The sequence below is a fragment of the Mytilus edulis genome, chromosome 8 (genome assembly GCF_963676685.1).
Source record: "Mytilus edulis chromosome 8, xbMytEdul2.2, whole genome shotgun sequence".
NCBI classification, from domain to species: domain Eukaryota; kingdom Metazoa; phylum Mollusca; class Bivalvia; order Mytilida; family Mytilidae; genus Mytilus; species Mytilus edulis.
This window is the reverse complement of record NC_092351.1, coordinates 63,052,015-63,068,511: the sequence shown is the minus strand read 5'-3', so window position 1 is coordinate 63,068,511 and position 16,497 is coordinate 63,052,015. Positions and strand designations below refer to the sequence as shown.

Genomic DNA, 16,497 nt, shown 5'->3' with positions numbered 1-16,497 from the left:
CATGTGTACTTAATTCTTTTTGGCTGCATTTTGTTCAAGGCTTTGGTTGACTTTCTGAAATTGTTTTACATCTCACGGCAGTAGACTACTGTTGCCTTTATTTATCATGTTTATTCGCCCTTCATTTTATTGATTTTGTTTTTACATTGTGTTATAGATCAGTGTATGTTGAGTTGTGTTGATATGTCTTTTGATTGCGTTAAGCCATTCCAATTGAAATTGTATAGTGTGTACTTCTATGTTGTGACGTGACACTATTGTTTCAGGCAAGGATGGAGGTTGTTACACATTAAAACGTTTAAACCCGCTGCATGTGTTTGCACCTGTCCTATGTCAGGAATCTGATGGTCAGTAGTTGTCGTTTGTTGATGTTGTTCATAAGTGTTTCTCGTTTCTCGATTTTTATATACATAATTATTATGCCGTTGTTTTTCCCGTTTGAATGGTTTTGCACTATTCTTTTTGGGGGCAATTTATAGCTTGCTGTTCTATGTGAGCCAAAGTTCCGCGTTGAAGATTATACTGTGACCTATAATGGTTTTTCATTTAAACAATTGTGACTTGGATAGAGAATTGTCTCATTGGCACTCGTACCACATCTTCTAATTAAGAAGAATTCATATACTTGTACAAAATGTAGCATACAAGAAAATTAATTTAAGATTATGACGGTGTATAAACTAAACTAAAAAAACTAATAAAAGATTATAAGCGTTATATATAAATGTATAATATATTTATCGTAATGTCCTTCAACTTTCACTCAGTGACGTCATACAGCATAATCAGCATGATAAGGAATTAGTCCCCAATCAAGTGCTTGCCATTTGAAAAAAGTCGACCAAAGATCGAATAAATCTTTTTGCTGAACATGTAATACCACCATTGATTGTCCCCTATTAGTCTTTGTTATATTTGCACTTTTGAAAAAATTATGCAGAATTTATCTTTGTTTCAAAAAAAGAAATTCTTGGCAAGAGTGACGTTTTATCCTGTCCAGTACTATAGAAAAAAATTCACATAACATTTCATTGCATATAAAAAAATTAAACATCACTAGAAGTTAACCAATCAAATGTCTGCCCTTATTTAACCTGTGTACAATATTTTGTAACCATGTAACCTCCAGTTTACAAAATATTCTATAGAAACCCAAAACCAAAAAATAATGGTTTCTTTGAAATACCCAAGACATATGATTAAGACAAAGAAATGTTTTACTGCAACGAAATGTGGGATTAATTATCTACAACTGTCAAATTCAAGGGAATATTTTTTCTACCTATTTTCGTAAACAACCGGATGTGACGTACCATGATTTAGTGGAATTACACCTGAACATCACAGCTGTCATCTGTGAACAAATATAATTCAACACATTATCAATCGTTCAGTGATTGCAAAGATAAGCTCTAGAACATTTCTGCTAGAATTTTAATTAAAACGTTTCAGAAAATTTCCGGTTAATCTACGCGTGAGTAATGTGGTAGAACACGAAACATATTTCCATGTCTATTGTAAAAAATAAAAACTATGTTCACTAGTTATCGTCCATTTATAAAGTAAATATGAATAAATCTATTAAAATGAGTGATTGCCGTAATTCTTAACGCTACATGTATATCAAACCTAAAGCTAATTTATTTGTTTACGTGCTTTAAAAAACTTTCTATTACAAATATCAAATTTAATATGTTTAAGACACTATAAATTTTTACATGTCAGAATTTGAACTCGTTTTCCGAAATTTTATATTTATTTTTTAAAAGAATTTACGTTTGAATGACTGTATTAGTATGCTGATCCTGTGTGTTCATTGCATTGCATAAATTCAGGTTGCACTCTAATAAACAATTTATTACCCATCCGTTTTCACAGTTTACTGTCATTGTTTGAAGAGCTGCTATATTTTATGTTTTTTAAAAGAGAGACGAAAGATACCAAAGCAACATGCAAACTCATTAGTTGAAAATATCTGACAAACACCATGGCATAGAAAGAAAAAGAAAACAGACAAAAACAGTACATAAAGCATACCATAGAAAACGCAAGGTTAAGCAACACGATCCCCACCAAGAATCGGTTGTGATATCACAATCTCAGGGAAGGGTAAACAGACCTTGCTACACAAGAGATACAAGTTGTGTTGATTATGTATGTTCAAAACCGGTGATAAGTCTTATTAAATACTAGATAGATAGTTTATTTTCATAAAACCATGCAAATACAAAGGTTACAGAGAAGTTAACAAATAATATACATAAAAAAAAAAAATGCATTAAAAATGCCTAAAATTCAAAATTTCAAAATTTCGGATGAGATAACATATAAAAGAATGTATATATACATATACTTAAATATTGTCAAATATTAAAGTTAAATCGTTAGGTCAAATTCGGGGGTGGGGGAGGAAATGAGATTGTTATTACGAAAATTGGAACATGTCGTCGTTATATGAGGGAAATTGTGTTTAAAAACAAAACGTTCATTAAATAAGTTCCATACTCATAGTCCCATTTAAAACTTTATATTTTTCATGTACCTATTATGATATGATTAAATTTAATTTCCATATGGTACGAAATGATACAACATATTTTTTTTTAATTGTACGAAATTATAAAGCATTTTTCCGTGTGGTACGAAACGGTTAACATTTCCCCGTCTTTTTTGAATTTGCATTTATTTGCACCTTGTTCCCGTCATGCAATGTTGTCATTTTTGCTGACTATTTAACATTACAATGAAGCACGGATGTAGTCACACTCTTCATTGAAGTGATGTTTGCATATTAATTTTTCGTACTATACGAACGCAATCTCAATCAGCAAGAACACATGGGATTCCTGTAAAGACAAACCAGACTCGAAAAGGCTCAAATCAGTACCAGTATGTTCCAAACACCTAGTATACAGTATAAAAGGAGAAACAAACGTCGAGCTCTTAATGTTATTTGGTACCTGATTTGTACTCATACAGTGACATCTTTGTTAAGGATTTTTATATTACTATTCATTAGATATGATCCATCATTCGTGAACAGTGTGAGGGATATTTTTGTGGTATTGCAGCTCATTACATACAAGTTTGACTCCGTTTTTTGCATCATATCAATACGGCCACTAAGAGAGATTTTCTCATGTTACATATAGAGTTTGAGAATCGGACATGAAGTGCAAAGGAGATGTTTGTTTTTCTATAACGTTGCATTTATTAATGGATTCAATCGTTGCATAAGTAAGACATTCACAATGGGCCCGATCTTGAATCCTAAAAAGGGAACAATCTGTTGAAATGTAGGAACAATTGGTCTAACCACAATGAAATTAAAACATCCAAGAGTGAGATACAAACATATAATCGATAACACTACTTTTCAAATTAACGTATTTTGAATAAATAGAAAATAAGAACGATCGATAGAGATGCACAAGGAATATTTCGTATTCAGTAAATTAACATGATGGAACCACATTTGGATTTATTCCCTTTAAGGTTTATCAAGTTTGATTAAATAAATATGATGTATAACATGTATAACCAATATAAATATCTATTTAAAAGAATAACCTAATGTGTGAACACACATGAATATCTATTTTGACTCTGGAGTTTGTATTTTTCGAGAAGTAGGAAATTCTAGTACTCGTCAGGTAACATAGACTAGAAGTCAAATCGAGTTAGAAATCGGTAAATTTAAAGAAAAAAATCACTGTTTTATTTTTCTGCATATGAGTAAATCACTGGAAAACAGTAAACCTTTTCTCCCCGAATGCACCAATTATATGACTTGTTTGATTCTACTTCTGTTGCTTTCTTATACTTGGGGAAGTACCAGGATATCATACCATAAAGTAGTTACCTGTAAAAAAAAACTATAATCCGGAGTTAAACGTCGGTATTATGACAATAGTTTATTTACAAACCTAAAACGTTAATAAGCAACATGTTCATTAGTCATTGGCAGTTCAGTATTTACATTTTAAATTTTGTCCTACATATTAGCATTAGGACTTCAACGTTTTTCTTTGGGGGTAGAGATAATGTTTCGGTGAATTATTAGTTGCGCCAAAATCAACACAGTTATTTACCAAGATCTTAGTAAAAGGCAGCAGATGTCAACGGACGAGTACAAATGACAGTTAACACATGATGGTAAAAGTTTGAATTTTGCTTTATATGTACTAAAATAAAATTCAGCCAACACAAATGTAATAGAGGCATATGATACTTAAGGATTAGCCAAACTAATAAGGCGGAAACCAACAGACAAACGTGATATTTGACAATATTTGTACATTTGTCACACAATTTGGACAGAAGCCATATGTCATTACAGAGATTTACTTTGAAACTTGTACATTTGTTACTTCACCTTGTCTGATACATACAACCTGCATCAAATAATAACCACGAACATTGAAAAAGATTTCAAAGACTCATTGCAGCTGATTCCGACGGTCCTTCTCCTTATGTGTAGGAAAGTTGACAATTTAGTTGTTGTATCTTTTGTAATATACGATCACAAACTTGTGTGACATTTGTACACTTTTGAACATTTTTAAAAGTGTACTTACGTAAATGAAAATTATTTTATTTACCATGACTTTGATTCGTTGAGAAGATAATTTATTATATATCATTTTGCTATGAAATCAAGCATTTTTGTCTTTTATCTTTAAAACTGTATGGTTATTAAACATGTATGCAAATCAGACATAACATGGCGTTTTGATTGTTGTTTTGTTAAGACTGTAATCAATGTGAGATGTTTATCATTTCTAGTTTATAATAAAAAGATAGCTTTTGATCAAATAACATTGTGAGAGTTCATGTTGTGTTGAATTTCTTATATATGATTTTATGACTCAGGGATTAGGTATATGCTTGTGTAAGATTTCCCTCAATATAAATATGTTTTTTGTAGATCTATTTTTATTCTAAAATGTAAACAATTTAAACATAACAATTGTTAATGTGAGACTTCTTTCTTTTATTCTGAACGTATTCTTTATGAATTAAAACAGTAAGTCTCATTGGTAAGAAGTCATACTCTTTTTATCTTATTATTTAAGGTGGTTTGGGTGTGTTTGTGTGTGTGTGTGTCTGTGTCTGTGTGATAAGCATAGTCGATAACAAGTTAAATATCATTCAAGTTATTAAAAAAAAACATAAATACTTTTAACAATAGCTACTGATAAACAAATCAACAATAGAAGAATATCAGTTTTAATGTTTACATGCATCCTATGTTAAAGGATTCGTAGTTGAAGTAGAAATGACTTGAATAAAGTGTCATATAAAAAAGTTGTGTACACCGGTATGTTAACATTACTACGTGTACTTGTTTATAATTAAACACGTGTTGAAATGAATTTATGTGCGGTATGCGGAAGGTATTTGAAAGATTGCGCAGTATTTTATAAAGGAGATTTTGTATAAGTTGTATACTATTGCCGTTAACCGGTTTGGCGGTCAGTATAAAAGTAAATTGCACGAGTTTTTAATTATCGAGGACTTGGAAGTGACCACATACGCGCACGTCATATATATATATATGTAGAAGTTTATTTTCATCATATCCGATATTGAGCCAAAAAACTTATTGAATGATGTTGCTTCATATGCTGCAGTTCCTGATGAGGAGATTTCCAATGCATATTTGCTTTCTCTTTTGCAAAACTACTTTGGTAAGAAATTGTCGGGGATTGAAAGAAATTTCGCTGACACTACTCAGAGATATTCCAAGGCCGTTTCGTTGTCGGAGGAGTCTGTAAAGGTGCTAAAGAAGAGAAACAAACTGATCCGTATAGCGGACAAGTCAGAGGCAGGATCGAAAACCGTTGACGAATATCTTTCTGACGAGGTAGTTAGTAATTCAGAAGATGAGAAGAAGATACGAGCTGCAGAGACAAGAGCCGTGAAGAAGATGAAGGTAACAAAGGGTAGTAGCGGTAACAGAAATGTAAAGAAATGACCCGCTGAAGCTGCAGGTGGCCCGTCTTCAGTCGCTTGTGGAGCTGATGGTGTTGCAACTGTTTCACAGCCGCCCTTTCGTGTTGGCGGGGCATCGCGGCCCTAATCAAAATTCGTCAGATCAAAAGCCAGAGACATCTGCTATAAGTGTGAGTTGTAAGGGTATTGGGCCAATGAATGCAAGAACGGAGGAAACAGTAATTTCACAGCTTCCAGAGGATCTTCTGCATAAAAGAAATTCGGACATTTTACAGGTACAAAGCTTCGACAATTTTCAAACTTATTTTGAGTATGAATCTGGTTTTTGATTAATGTATATAATAGACTGAAGCATTCTATTTCTTATTGGAAAAGCATCAATACTTCAGACTTTATTCTACATGTTCTAGATATAATTAATTCTGGTTATAAAATTTCTTTTATCAATGAACCTGAAAGTGTATTTTTGAAAAACAATAAATCTGCATTTGATAATTCAGATTTTGTAGGGAAGGCTATACAGGATTTATTAGATTCTAATTTGATCAAAGAGGAGTCGAACGTACCTTTTGTTGTAAATCCGTTAACGGTATTTGTAAGTCAATCAGGTAAAGGTCGTTTGATTTTAGATTTACGACATGTAAACAAACAGGTACGTTATTGTAAGGTCAAGTTCGAGGACTGTAACACAGCTAGTCAGTTTTTAACTTCGAATTGTTTTGGGTTCGTCTTTGATCTTAAATCTGGTTATCATCACATAAATATCTTTCCTAATCATCAAAAATATTTGGGATTTTCATGGAAGTTTGGTAATTCTGTAAAATATTACGTTTTTACTGTTTTTCCATTTGGGCTTTCATCAGCAGGGTAAATTTTTACAAAGGTAGTTCGTCCTTTAGTAAAATATTGGCGTAAGGATGGGATTAAGATAACTGTTTATTTGGACGATGGCTTGGCGTTAGCAGAAGAAGAACAGGTATGTGCCCAACAAGCTATACGGGTGAAACATGACTTGATTTTGTCTGGATGTGTACCCAATAAAGATAAGTGTATTTGGTGGCCTGTTCAGAATTTAGTCTGGCTTGGATTTATCTGGGATTTGAAGCTTTGTCTATTTCAATTACTTTATATAAAAATATAAAAAATATAGTGGTGGTTTTAAAAGATTTGCCAAATAGACAGAAAAGTTTTGTGAAATAACTTGTAGTTTACCATGCAAAGAAATTGATGTTGGTCTTTATCTGCAAAATTTAATAGAATCTGCAAATCATTTTAGTTTAATTGAGTCTGCATTTTATAGTATCAGATGGGCACACAATTTAGCTGGTGTAAAAAACCCTTGCCACTCAGATTTAATTTCTTCAATAGTTGAGTCAGCAAGAAGAATACTTTCTAGACCTATTAAGAAAAAGGAACCTGTGACACCTGATCTTATGATATTATGATTAAATTGTTTACTAGATATAATACTTCCAATAGCACACTCAAAGATTTACGTTTACTTACCATATGTTCTTTAGCTTATACTAGTTTTTTTACGTTTTAATGAATTATGTAACATTAAAGCCAAACATATAAGTTTTTGTGGCGGTTATATAGATATTTTTGTCGAAAGGAGCAAAACAGATTGTTATAGAAAAGGCAACCATGTTTTCATATCAAAGCTAGAAAGTCCACAATGTCCTGTTGCTTTACTTTCAAACTATTTATGTGTAGCCAATATAGATATGAAGTCCGATATGTACATTTTTAGATCGATCTTGTTTTTTAAGAGTCTTAATTTATTTTTATAAGAAAGAAAAATGTATGTCTGACGTACACTAGAACTAGAGAAATCGTATATATGGCATTAGCTGATCTTGGCTGTAGTATAACTGATTTTGGTTTACATAGCTTCAGAGATTGAGGGGCAACAGCCGCCGCTCAGAATGGTATATCTGATAGATTATTTAAAATGCACGGTCGCTGGAAATTAGATAGAGCCAAAGATGGATATGTGTTAGAAAATTTACAAAAGCGTTTATCAGTTTCTAAGAATCTTGGAATTTAGCTACTTGTATATGTCTGTCTACTTTCTTTGTGCGTCGAGGTGGTCACTGCGCCATTCAGTATCCAAACTTGTGTTTGTTTGATTGATTTTAGAAAGTAAAGGCTAATGTTGAAGTGTAAATAACTGGATGTGCTCAGTTATTTACACATATGATCAAAATAGATCGAGCATTTTAGCACATAAATACTTTATGTTTGGTTAAACAACGTGCATTAAAACGTAAATAAATGTATGTGCGGTATGTGGAAGGTATTTGAAAGACTGGCATCATTTTATAATGGAGATTTTGTATAAGTTGTATACTATTGCCGTTAGCCGGTTTGGTGGTCAGAATAAAAGTAAATTGCACGGGTTTTTAGTTATCGAGGACTGGGTAGTGACCACATACGCGCACGTCATATATATATAGGTAGAAGTTTATTTTCATTTTTTTTTTTGTATACAAAATATTTGTATTCAAGTTTTATATAGAACAGTTTTTAAATGTGTTGTACTTATTTTGTAGATTATTATGTTGCAGAACATATTGTTCAAGATTCTGACATCTTGTGTTTTTGATGGGACTTTTATTATTTTAGTTTGATGGACTTAACATGCAGATCAGATACATTTTGTATAAGAAATACAATTTAACTGGTGGTCACTGCGCCATTCAGTATCCAAACTTGTGTTTCTTTTATTGATTTTAGAAAGTAAAGGCTAATGTTGGAGTGTAAATAACTGGATGTGCTCAGTTATTTACACATATGTTCAAAATAGCATTTTAGCACATAAATACTTTATGTTTGGTTAATGCGGGGTTCACACATTGCCGATTATTACTCCCGTTTGAGATCAGACAGCGATACGAAACGAAAAGTGAAAAAGTCGGATTAGTATCCTCAATTATCTGGAATGTCCTATTATTGTCTGAACGCAGTCGTTTAAGTTCGTAACAGATTCCTACTGGTCGGGAAGGGTCCAAATAGTTCGGCAAAGCACCCCGACAGTTATGTGCGTCCCGTATCATTCGGGGAAACTCAGCCGATTTTGTCTAGTCGTATTACAATCGTGCCTATGTCGTGACAGATTCTGCTGTATCGGATCAAATTCCTAACAGTGTGTTGTGTATTCGGGACGGTGTCCTGTGGAACGGGAATGATCTGGAGAAATTTGTTCGAACGGATAACTTCCGCCAGCGTCAGTTCACTGTCTTGTCACTATCCGATCTCTGTCGGATTACATTCGGTAGAATCGGGACGCAGTCGTGACAGACTCGGTCGAATTTTACCTGGCGAAAGATACAAATCGGATTAGAAGCGGATTTAGAACGGGATTATCGGGATAAATTCGCTTGGAAACGGTTGAATTTTGACGCTTCCTGAACAATATCTGATTGTTGTCGTGATTAAGTTTTTAAAGTTTGAATTTACATCCACGATTCATAGGATCTTGATCAGACTTTTGATAAATTTTAATCGGGAATGGTCCTGTCAAGGACGGCAGTAAAAATCGTGAATGTGTGACCCCAGCTTAAACAACTTGCATTTAAATATAAAGGATATACTAGGTTAAATGTTTTTATTGGTCGAGTTAGAACTGACCATTATATATTTGAATGAGGTCAATTAAAATATTGCAGGCTATTCTTTTGGCGGTTGTTTGAATTTATGATATTGTCATTCGGTGTTTGATTTTTGTGCAGTAAATTGTCCCACCCTGCTACCCAACTTAGTGTATTTTTTCTTGTGTTATTTTTTATTAATGTGAATAATAATGTGTGTAAGAACAGAATCTTGTTTTCATTTTTGTAGATTGGTTTTTGTGGTTGTTACCTTCATAGGTCTAGGCAGACATTAACAGATGAGTATAGTTTGCATTTGTTATAATCAAATTAAAGTTTGCTGAACACTGTCAAGAAAGCTGCTCACAAACAAATGTGTTGGGTTTATTTGGTGTGTTTGCTTGAAGTTATAATTTAGAAAATATTTGTTTTCCCAGAAATTACAAACGAACTGAAAGTGCTATAAAAGGAAAGGCTGCGTATATTACATGTATTTGTTACAACAACTAATCTAAAGCAAATATAAACATACCTTAAACATGGTGACTATTGTATTCTTAATTTTTATTTTGGGTCAATGATACATGATCGATGTGTATTCGATATTGTATAAAACTAGAAAGCCATGATGACAGCCAAGGACCAGCTTGTATGACAATATGAACAAATAATGTGTGAATTTTGACACAAAGAATAATTTTAAAACCGGAAATCTTATAATTTAACATACATTGTTCATTGTTGTATATGGATATCAAATGTCGTAAAACATGTAGAGAGTTGAACAATTTAAATTTTTTTGCGTCTATATTAAAAATAACGGTTTTTGAATAATTGTATTTTTGCCAGGAGTTATTTCGTATTCCTTTACGATTTACTTTTCTACAATAATATTGTCCCTTCTGATATCGATTCAATGTTTTAAATATTCAGGTTAAAAATAGTATAGAAATTGTGTATTATTACTTTTGATTGAAAGTACATGACTGCCATATTCATTTATTGATTTTTAAATGAATAAAAACAAATCATTACCCGTTTTTAATGTTTTTGCCTATTATGTCTGTTTGTTTTGAATAGACATCGTTGTCAATAAAATTGTATGCGACTGTCATACAAGTGAGAGATTTGGCGAGCTATAATCCCAGGTTTAATCTACCATTTTCTGAATAAATAAAAGTTAGTACCAAGTCAGGAATATGGATGTTGTTCTCATTCGTTTGTTTGAGCTTTTGATTTGTACATTAGCTTAATACTTTCCGTTTAAGATATTTTCCTCGGAGTTCGGTAATTTTGTTATTTGACCTTTAACAAGCAGTGCAATCGCAATAACCCTTACATGTTACGATCTGGATAAATAATGCAAAAATGCATATAACACGACTTCAAAAATAATTTAAAGTTTGCGTATAGGCTCATCATAGATATCCGGTTTATAAAAATGTATGCCAGAAGCGTGTTCCGTCTACAAGGACGCATTTGTGACGATCGAATAACATAAAGCCAAATAAAGTACGCAGCTGACGAACATTTAGGACCTTACCTCCCTAAATGTTTTGCCAAAACAGCCGAGGTAATTTATTTTGACAAATTCAAGTCAAATTAACACAGAATTGCTGATTACAGTGTAGTAAATAATGTTACTATAAATTGACTTTATATACATTCAATATATTATATGTTGTAAAAACTCCACATCGCACGTACATCATGGTACTAATAAAATAGCCTCTTCAGAAAAAGTCCTATGTAATGTTTATCTATTGTCACAGTAACGGAAATCAATTAGAAAATCATGCAACAGATTAATGAAAGATTTTTGGATAAATGATTAATAATAGTACTCTTTGAATTACAAACATTGTTATTTTATAGTGAGACGTTAACACAATTATAAACCATAATGTGCATGCAAAACATATATTTCAAACAAAGTGAATAAAGATTTAAATTGTATTGATTCGAAATACGTCCAATTTTAATTTTAAAACTAAATCGTTATAGGTTAAATTGTGAAAACGGTGTATATTCTTTTAAAATACTAGTTTTCAAGGTGATTTGTTATATGATGAATGCCTCAGATAGCATTCAAATCATTAGACAATGCATATATCGATATACATATAAACAATTGACGAATTATAACATAAATGTTCTCCTACAATTAAAGACACGTGGTTTAGTAAAGAAACACTTATTGATTGTTTCTTTAAAAAAATATATACGAACTTAAAATCTAGTAAACAAAGAAAGCTTGCATAATGGGTTTCAACAACTAATATTAAGGTAAGTAATAATATATATATATATATATATATAATATAAAAGTATAATTGATGAATTGTATTTAGCGTACATGATGTCGTTTTCTTAATTTGTACGAAATTATTTCAAACTGAAAAGGCTGACATATCATAAAGGTCCAGCTCGTATATTAGTGTCTGAGAAAAAGGTTGAAATAATGTCTTTTTAGAATTCTGGCCAGAAAGTCTAAAATTGAGAGAGCACGGATAATTTTGGACACCAGAAATCCGTTAATTATATTATGTAGATATATATATATATATCAATTGTCGTGTGACGTTCTAACAATCATTATTAGTACATATTACGGGGTCCATATTGGAAATGGCGGTTGTTGAATACACTTTTGCGCCGGGAATTAATTCTTATTCGGATATTTTTTTGTCTTCACCACTATATTGATATCAGTGTTTGAAATTATATCCAATATGTAAAATATGTAAACGGCATAGTAGTGTGTGTTATATTTATATCCAAAAAGAGAATAGAGAACAAACATTGTTTTTTTAATAATGATTAACCATATTGCAAGCGGTAGATATGCTAGTAATGCTGACATATGATATTATAGGGTTATTGCATGAATATTTGGGAATATTGTCCCGGCTAGAATTTTATATTGCACGAGCTTGCGAGTGCAATATATGTTCTAGGAGGGACAATATTCCCCAATATTCATGCCATAACCCTTTTATTGTATAGCAATATAATATTCGAAAGTAAAAATTGGTTTAAACTAAGATTTTGTCGTTGATGACGTCATGAATTTTGAAGATTTATTACACTAGTGCAATATTGGAATTTATTCTACGCTAACTTTTGGTTACTTTCTGTGGGAAATATTATATTGCTATGCAATAATAACGATGGTTTTTGTAATACAAAGATGCAAATGATATGTTTTCAAAGGTAAATGAAAGATTACTTGATTCGTGGATGAAACTTACTCGTGATACAAAGAGAACATACAAATAAAGTTACAATGATTAAAAAAACGCTCGAAATTGTTTTTGTCTGACTTGCAATAATATTGTGCTTTAAGAGGTGTATAGATTAATTGATTGCTTGTCAGTTGTTTTACCGTTCACTGACAAATATTGCATGCATGTTCAATGGGTCTATCAATGCCCATGCTACGTCAATCTTTAAAGACCCAAATGTTGCAAAACACCTATCCTATATATAGCTACATCCATGACAAGTATGTTGTTGTCCCCGCAGATAAAGCCCCCATAAAACATCGTTTTTGTGTGTAAAACTCATTACCTTAACTGCTTGATAAACGAATTAGGTATTGAAAATTCACTTGGAAACTCAACATATACCCTCACGACACTTGCCAAAGAGGAAATCCTGGATAATCATAGGTATGTTCTATGTTCCGTTGGCACTTCAACCAAAGATGAAGAACTGGTTCTTCCATCACTGTATTGGATACCTAAACTACATAAGTCCTTACGAACAACAATATATTGCTGGGTCTTCCAAGTGCTCCACGAAACATATTTCTTAATTATTAACACCTATTTTATCAGCAATCAAAGACAGGTTTAAAAGTTATTGTGAAACTGCCTATTCTAGAGGTGGCGTGAATCAGAATTGGATACTTAAAAATTCTAAAGATCTTTTAGAGTACATACAATCTAACTCTCTTTCATCTTGTAACACTATTAAAACATTTGACTTTTCTACTCTTAAGTATTCACCAGTATTCCACATTCCTAACTAAAAGACAAATTGAAAGAGTTGGTATTGCTTTGCTTCATATAAAAGAATAGCCAACGTAGATACAAGTATCTTGTCTTAGGGAGGGATAAATCCTACTTTGTAAAGGATCGCTCTGATTCAAACAAAAAATTCTCTGAAACTGATATTATCAAGATTGATTGACAACATATTTGTTACGTTCGAACGACGTGTTTTTCAACAGACTGTCTGCATTCTAATGGGAACAAACTGTGCCCCCCTATTTACCGACTTGTTTCTTTATTATAATGAGGCTCACTTCATGCAGGAACTTCTTAGGAAGAAAGACAAGAAGTTAGCAATATCCTTTAACTCTACTTTCCGCTATATAGATGATGTTCTTTCACTAAATAATTCAAAATTTGGTGACTATGTGGAACGCATCTATCCCATCGAACTAGAGATAAAGGATACTACAGATACAGTTAAGTCGGCCTCATATCTTGACTTACATCTAGAAATTGACAATGAGGGTCGGTTTAAAACAAAACTTTACGACAAAAGAGATGATTTCAGCTTTCCAATTGTGAACTTTCCGTCCATTTCTTAGGAGCAACATTCCAGCAGAACCTGCATACGGCGTATATATCTCCCAATTGATACGAAATCCCCGTGCTTGCATTTCCTATCACGATTTTCGTGATAGAGGGTTGCTGCTCACAAGGAAGCTATTAAATCAAGAGTTCCAAATGGTGAAGTTGACATCATCCCTTCGTAAATTTTACGGACGTCATCACGAGTTGGCTGACCGTTATGGAATAACCGTTTCACAAATGATATCGGATATGTTCCTAACGTCGTAACTACAATCCCCTCCCTTTCATGAATGTGACCTACCGAATTAGACTATTTACCGGATTTCTTATCACATAAGCAACACGACGGGTGCCACATGTGGAGCAGGATCTGCATACCCTTCCGGAGCACCTGAGATCACCCCTAGGTTTTGGTGGGGTTCGTGTTGTTTATTCTTTAGTTTGCTATGTTGTGTCATGTGTACTATTGTTTGTCTGTTTGTCTTTTTCATTTTTAGCCATGGCGTTGTCAGTTTATTTTAGATTTATGAGTTTGACTGTCCCTTTGGTATCTTTCGTCCCTCTTTCAAGATGACTTTGTTTGGATTAAGGCATGTAGAATAATTTTTTTCTAATTCATCTTTTATATTACATGTCACTCATTTGTTATAATTCATTGCTGCAGTCAAATCCTGAGTTTCTCTCTGAAATCTTCTCGGGACATATATTGTAATCATTATTCCTAGTGACGTATATACAATAAATATAGTATCTTTATATCATTGAAGACTAAAACAGCACTTTTATTATCATATACTTTTTTTCTTTTTTTTGTCTGTTATTTTTCATATACTATCATTATAATGTATTACATTTAAAGTGGTTGAAACGTCACTTTATTTTGTCGAGGAGATACCGCTCATGTTTTCTAAATTCAATCCAAACGTCAATTGGATTATTTTGGCTTGGTTATAATTTGATTTGTATAGCTTGTAAGATGAATTTGAAAAAATTCACAAAACACTATGTGCAAACATTTAACTACTTAACTTCTAATTTTCTCATTTTAGGTATGAAGGTGTATGTAAAAATTTCAAGTAATTTCATAAATGTTCATCGTTGCTGTTTCCCCTCACAAATTTGTTAACAGCGTAATAATATGCTGTTTTTTGTACCGAGTCAGGAATCTGAGAGTTGCTATCCATTCGTTTGATGTGTTTGCGCTTTTGATTTTGCCATTTGATTACAGACTTTCTGTTTTGAATTTTCCTCGGTTTTGGTATTTTTGTTATTTTACTTGTGTCTCATATTAGAAACCAAGATGCAAACTGAACCACACAAATGTCAAAACTAATAAAAGAGCGAGACAACTTCACTCAAAAATTTAAGGCATGTTATGAACTGGAGCACTGGCTAGTCTCGTAATAGCCGTTGACAAACAGTCCACCTGTCGTGCAGTTCTATATGCTTACGATATTTCAGCCGTATGTGTATTAAAATGTGGTGACCTGATCTTTTTTCAGATTTTAATTATCAAGCTAGTCACGTGTAGAAAGGAACAGGACGGGTCTTTTCAAGTTTTCATCTTAAAATATGGCGAAGGAAACTAAAATGTAAGATAAAATAACAAAAACAGGTGTAAACGAAACAGCAAATATTGTTTTCTGTTATTGCACTTATAGATTAAATGTTGACATTACGAGCCCATTTATTTTGTGACGATTGATGATTTTCTCATCTAAACATTATCTATTATACATTTATGTACCTTTCAGATACCGGGAAATCATCAATTGCAAATTGTTTAATTCTTTTAATTATACTCATATGTAATTGTATCTTAACTATTTAATAATCTTCTGCTTTTTTTTTCTTTTAAGGCAACATTATAACTCATACATTTATAATATACATGCAATTAAGATTTTATGATTTTTATTTCCTTTGTAGCGGAGATTATTTAGCTAAAATAAAGGACGTTGTCAATAAAAAAAACTTGTCATGGATATATGGCAAATTCGGTAAAACAGGTATGTATATGTTCCGTGAAACTCTTTGGTTTATCAGAAATAAGTTTTCAATGATGACCAATAATGTATTGATTACTTACTGAAGTACATAAATACTTAAACAAATCAAAGTCCTTTATTTTATATACAGCTTTTAGAATTTATATGTACAACAATAAATCATCAGGGATGAATTATATATTATATATTATATCATGTATATGTTTTCATCACAAAACAATTATGATATATTGGCGTCCGAGTGGTCAAAGTAATCGATTTGCGCTAATACTCTCTTGTCAACACAGACGATGTCAGTTAGAATCCTCCACCAATAAAACAAAAACTGACCACCACGATAAAGTACAACAGTAT

At 32.3% G+C, this 16,497-nt stretch overlaps 1 protein-coding gene across 1 annotated transcript in view; it reads left to right on the top strand.

Annotated features, from left to right (window-relative positions):
* Positions 1-11,741: 11,741 nt before the first annotated feature.
* LOC139486052 (uncharacterized) overlaps positions 11,742-16,497 on the top strand; it is a 32,974-nt gene continuing 28,218 nt past the window's right edge. Inside the window, exons 1-3 of the mRNA XM_071270742.1 lie at positions 11,742-11,834; positions 15,637-15,726; positions 16,064-16,143. Of these exons, the coding sequence (XP_071126843.1) occupies positions 15,707-15,726; positions 16,064-16,143 (100 nt within the window). The 5' untranslated portion in view covers positions 11,742-11,834; positions 15,637-15,706. The remainder of the gene's footprint in view (positions 11,835-15,636; positions 15,727-16,063; positions 16,144-16,497) is intronic.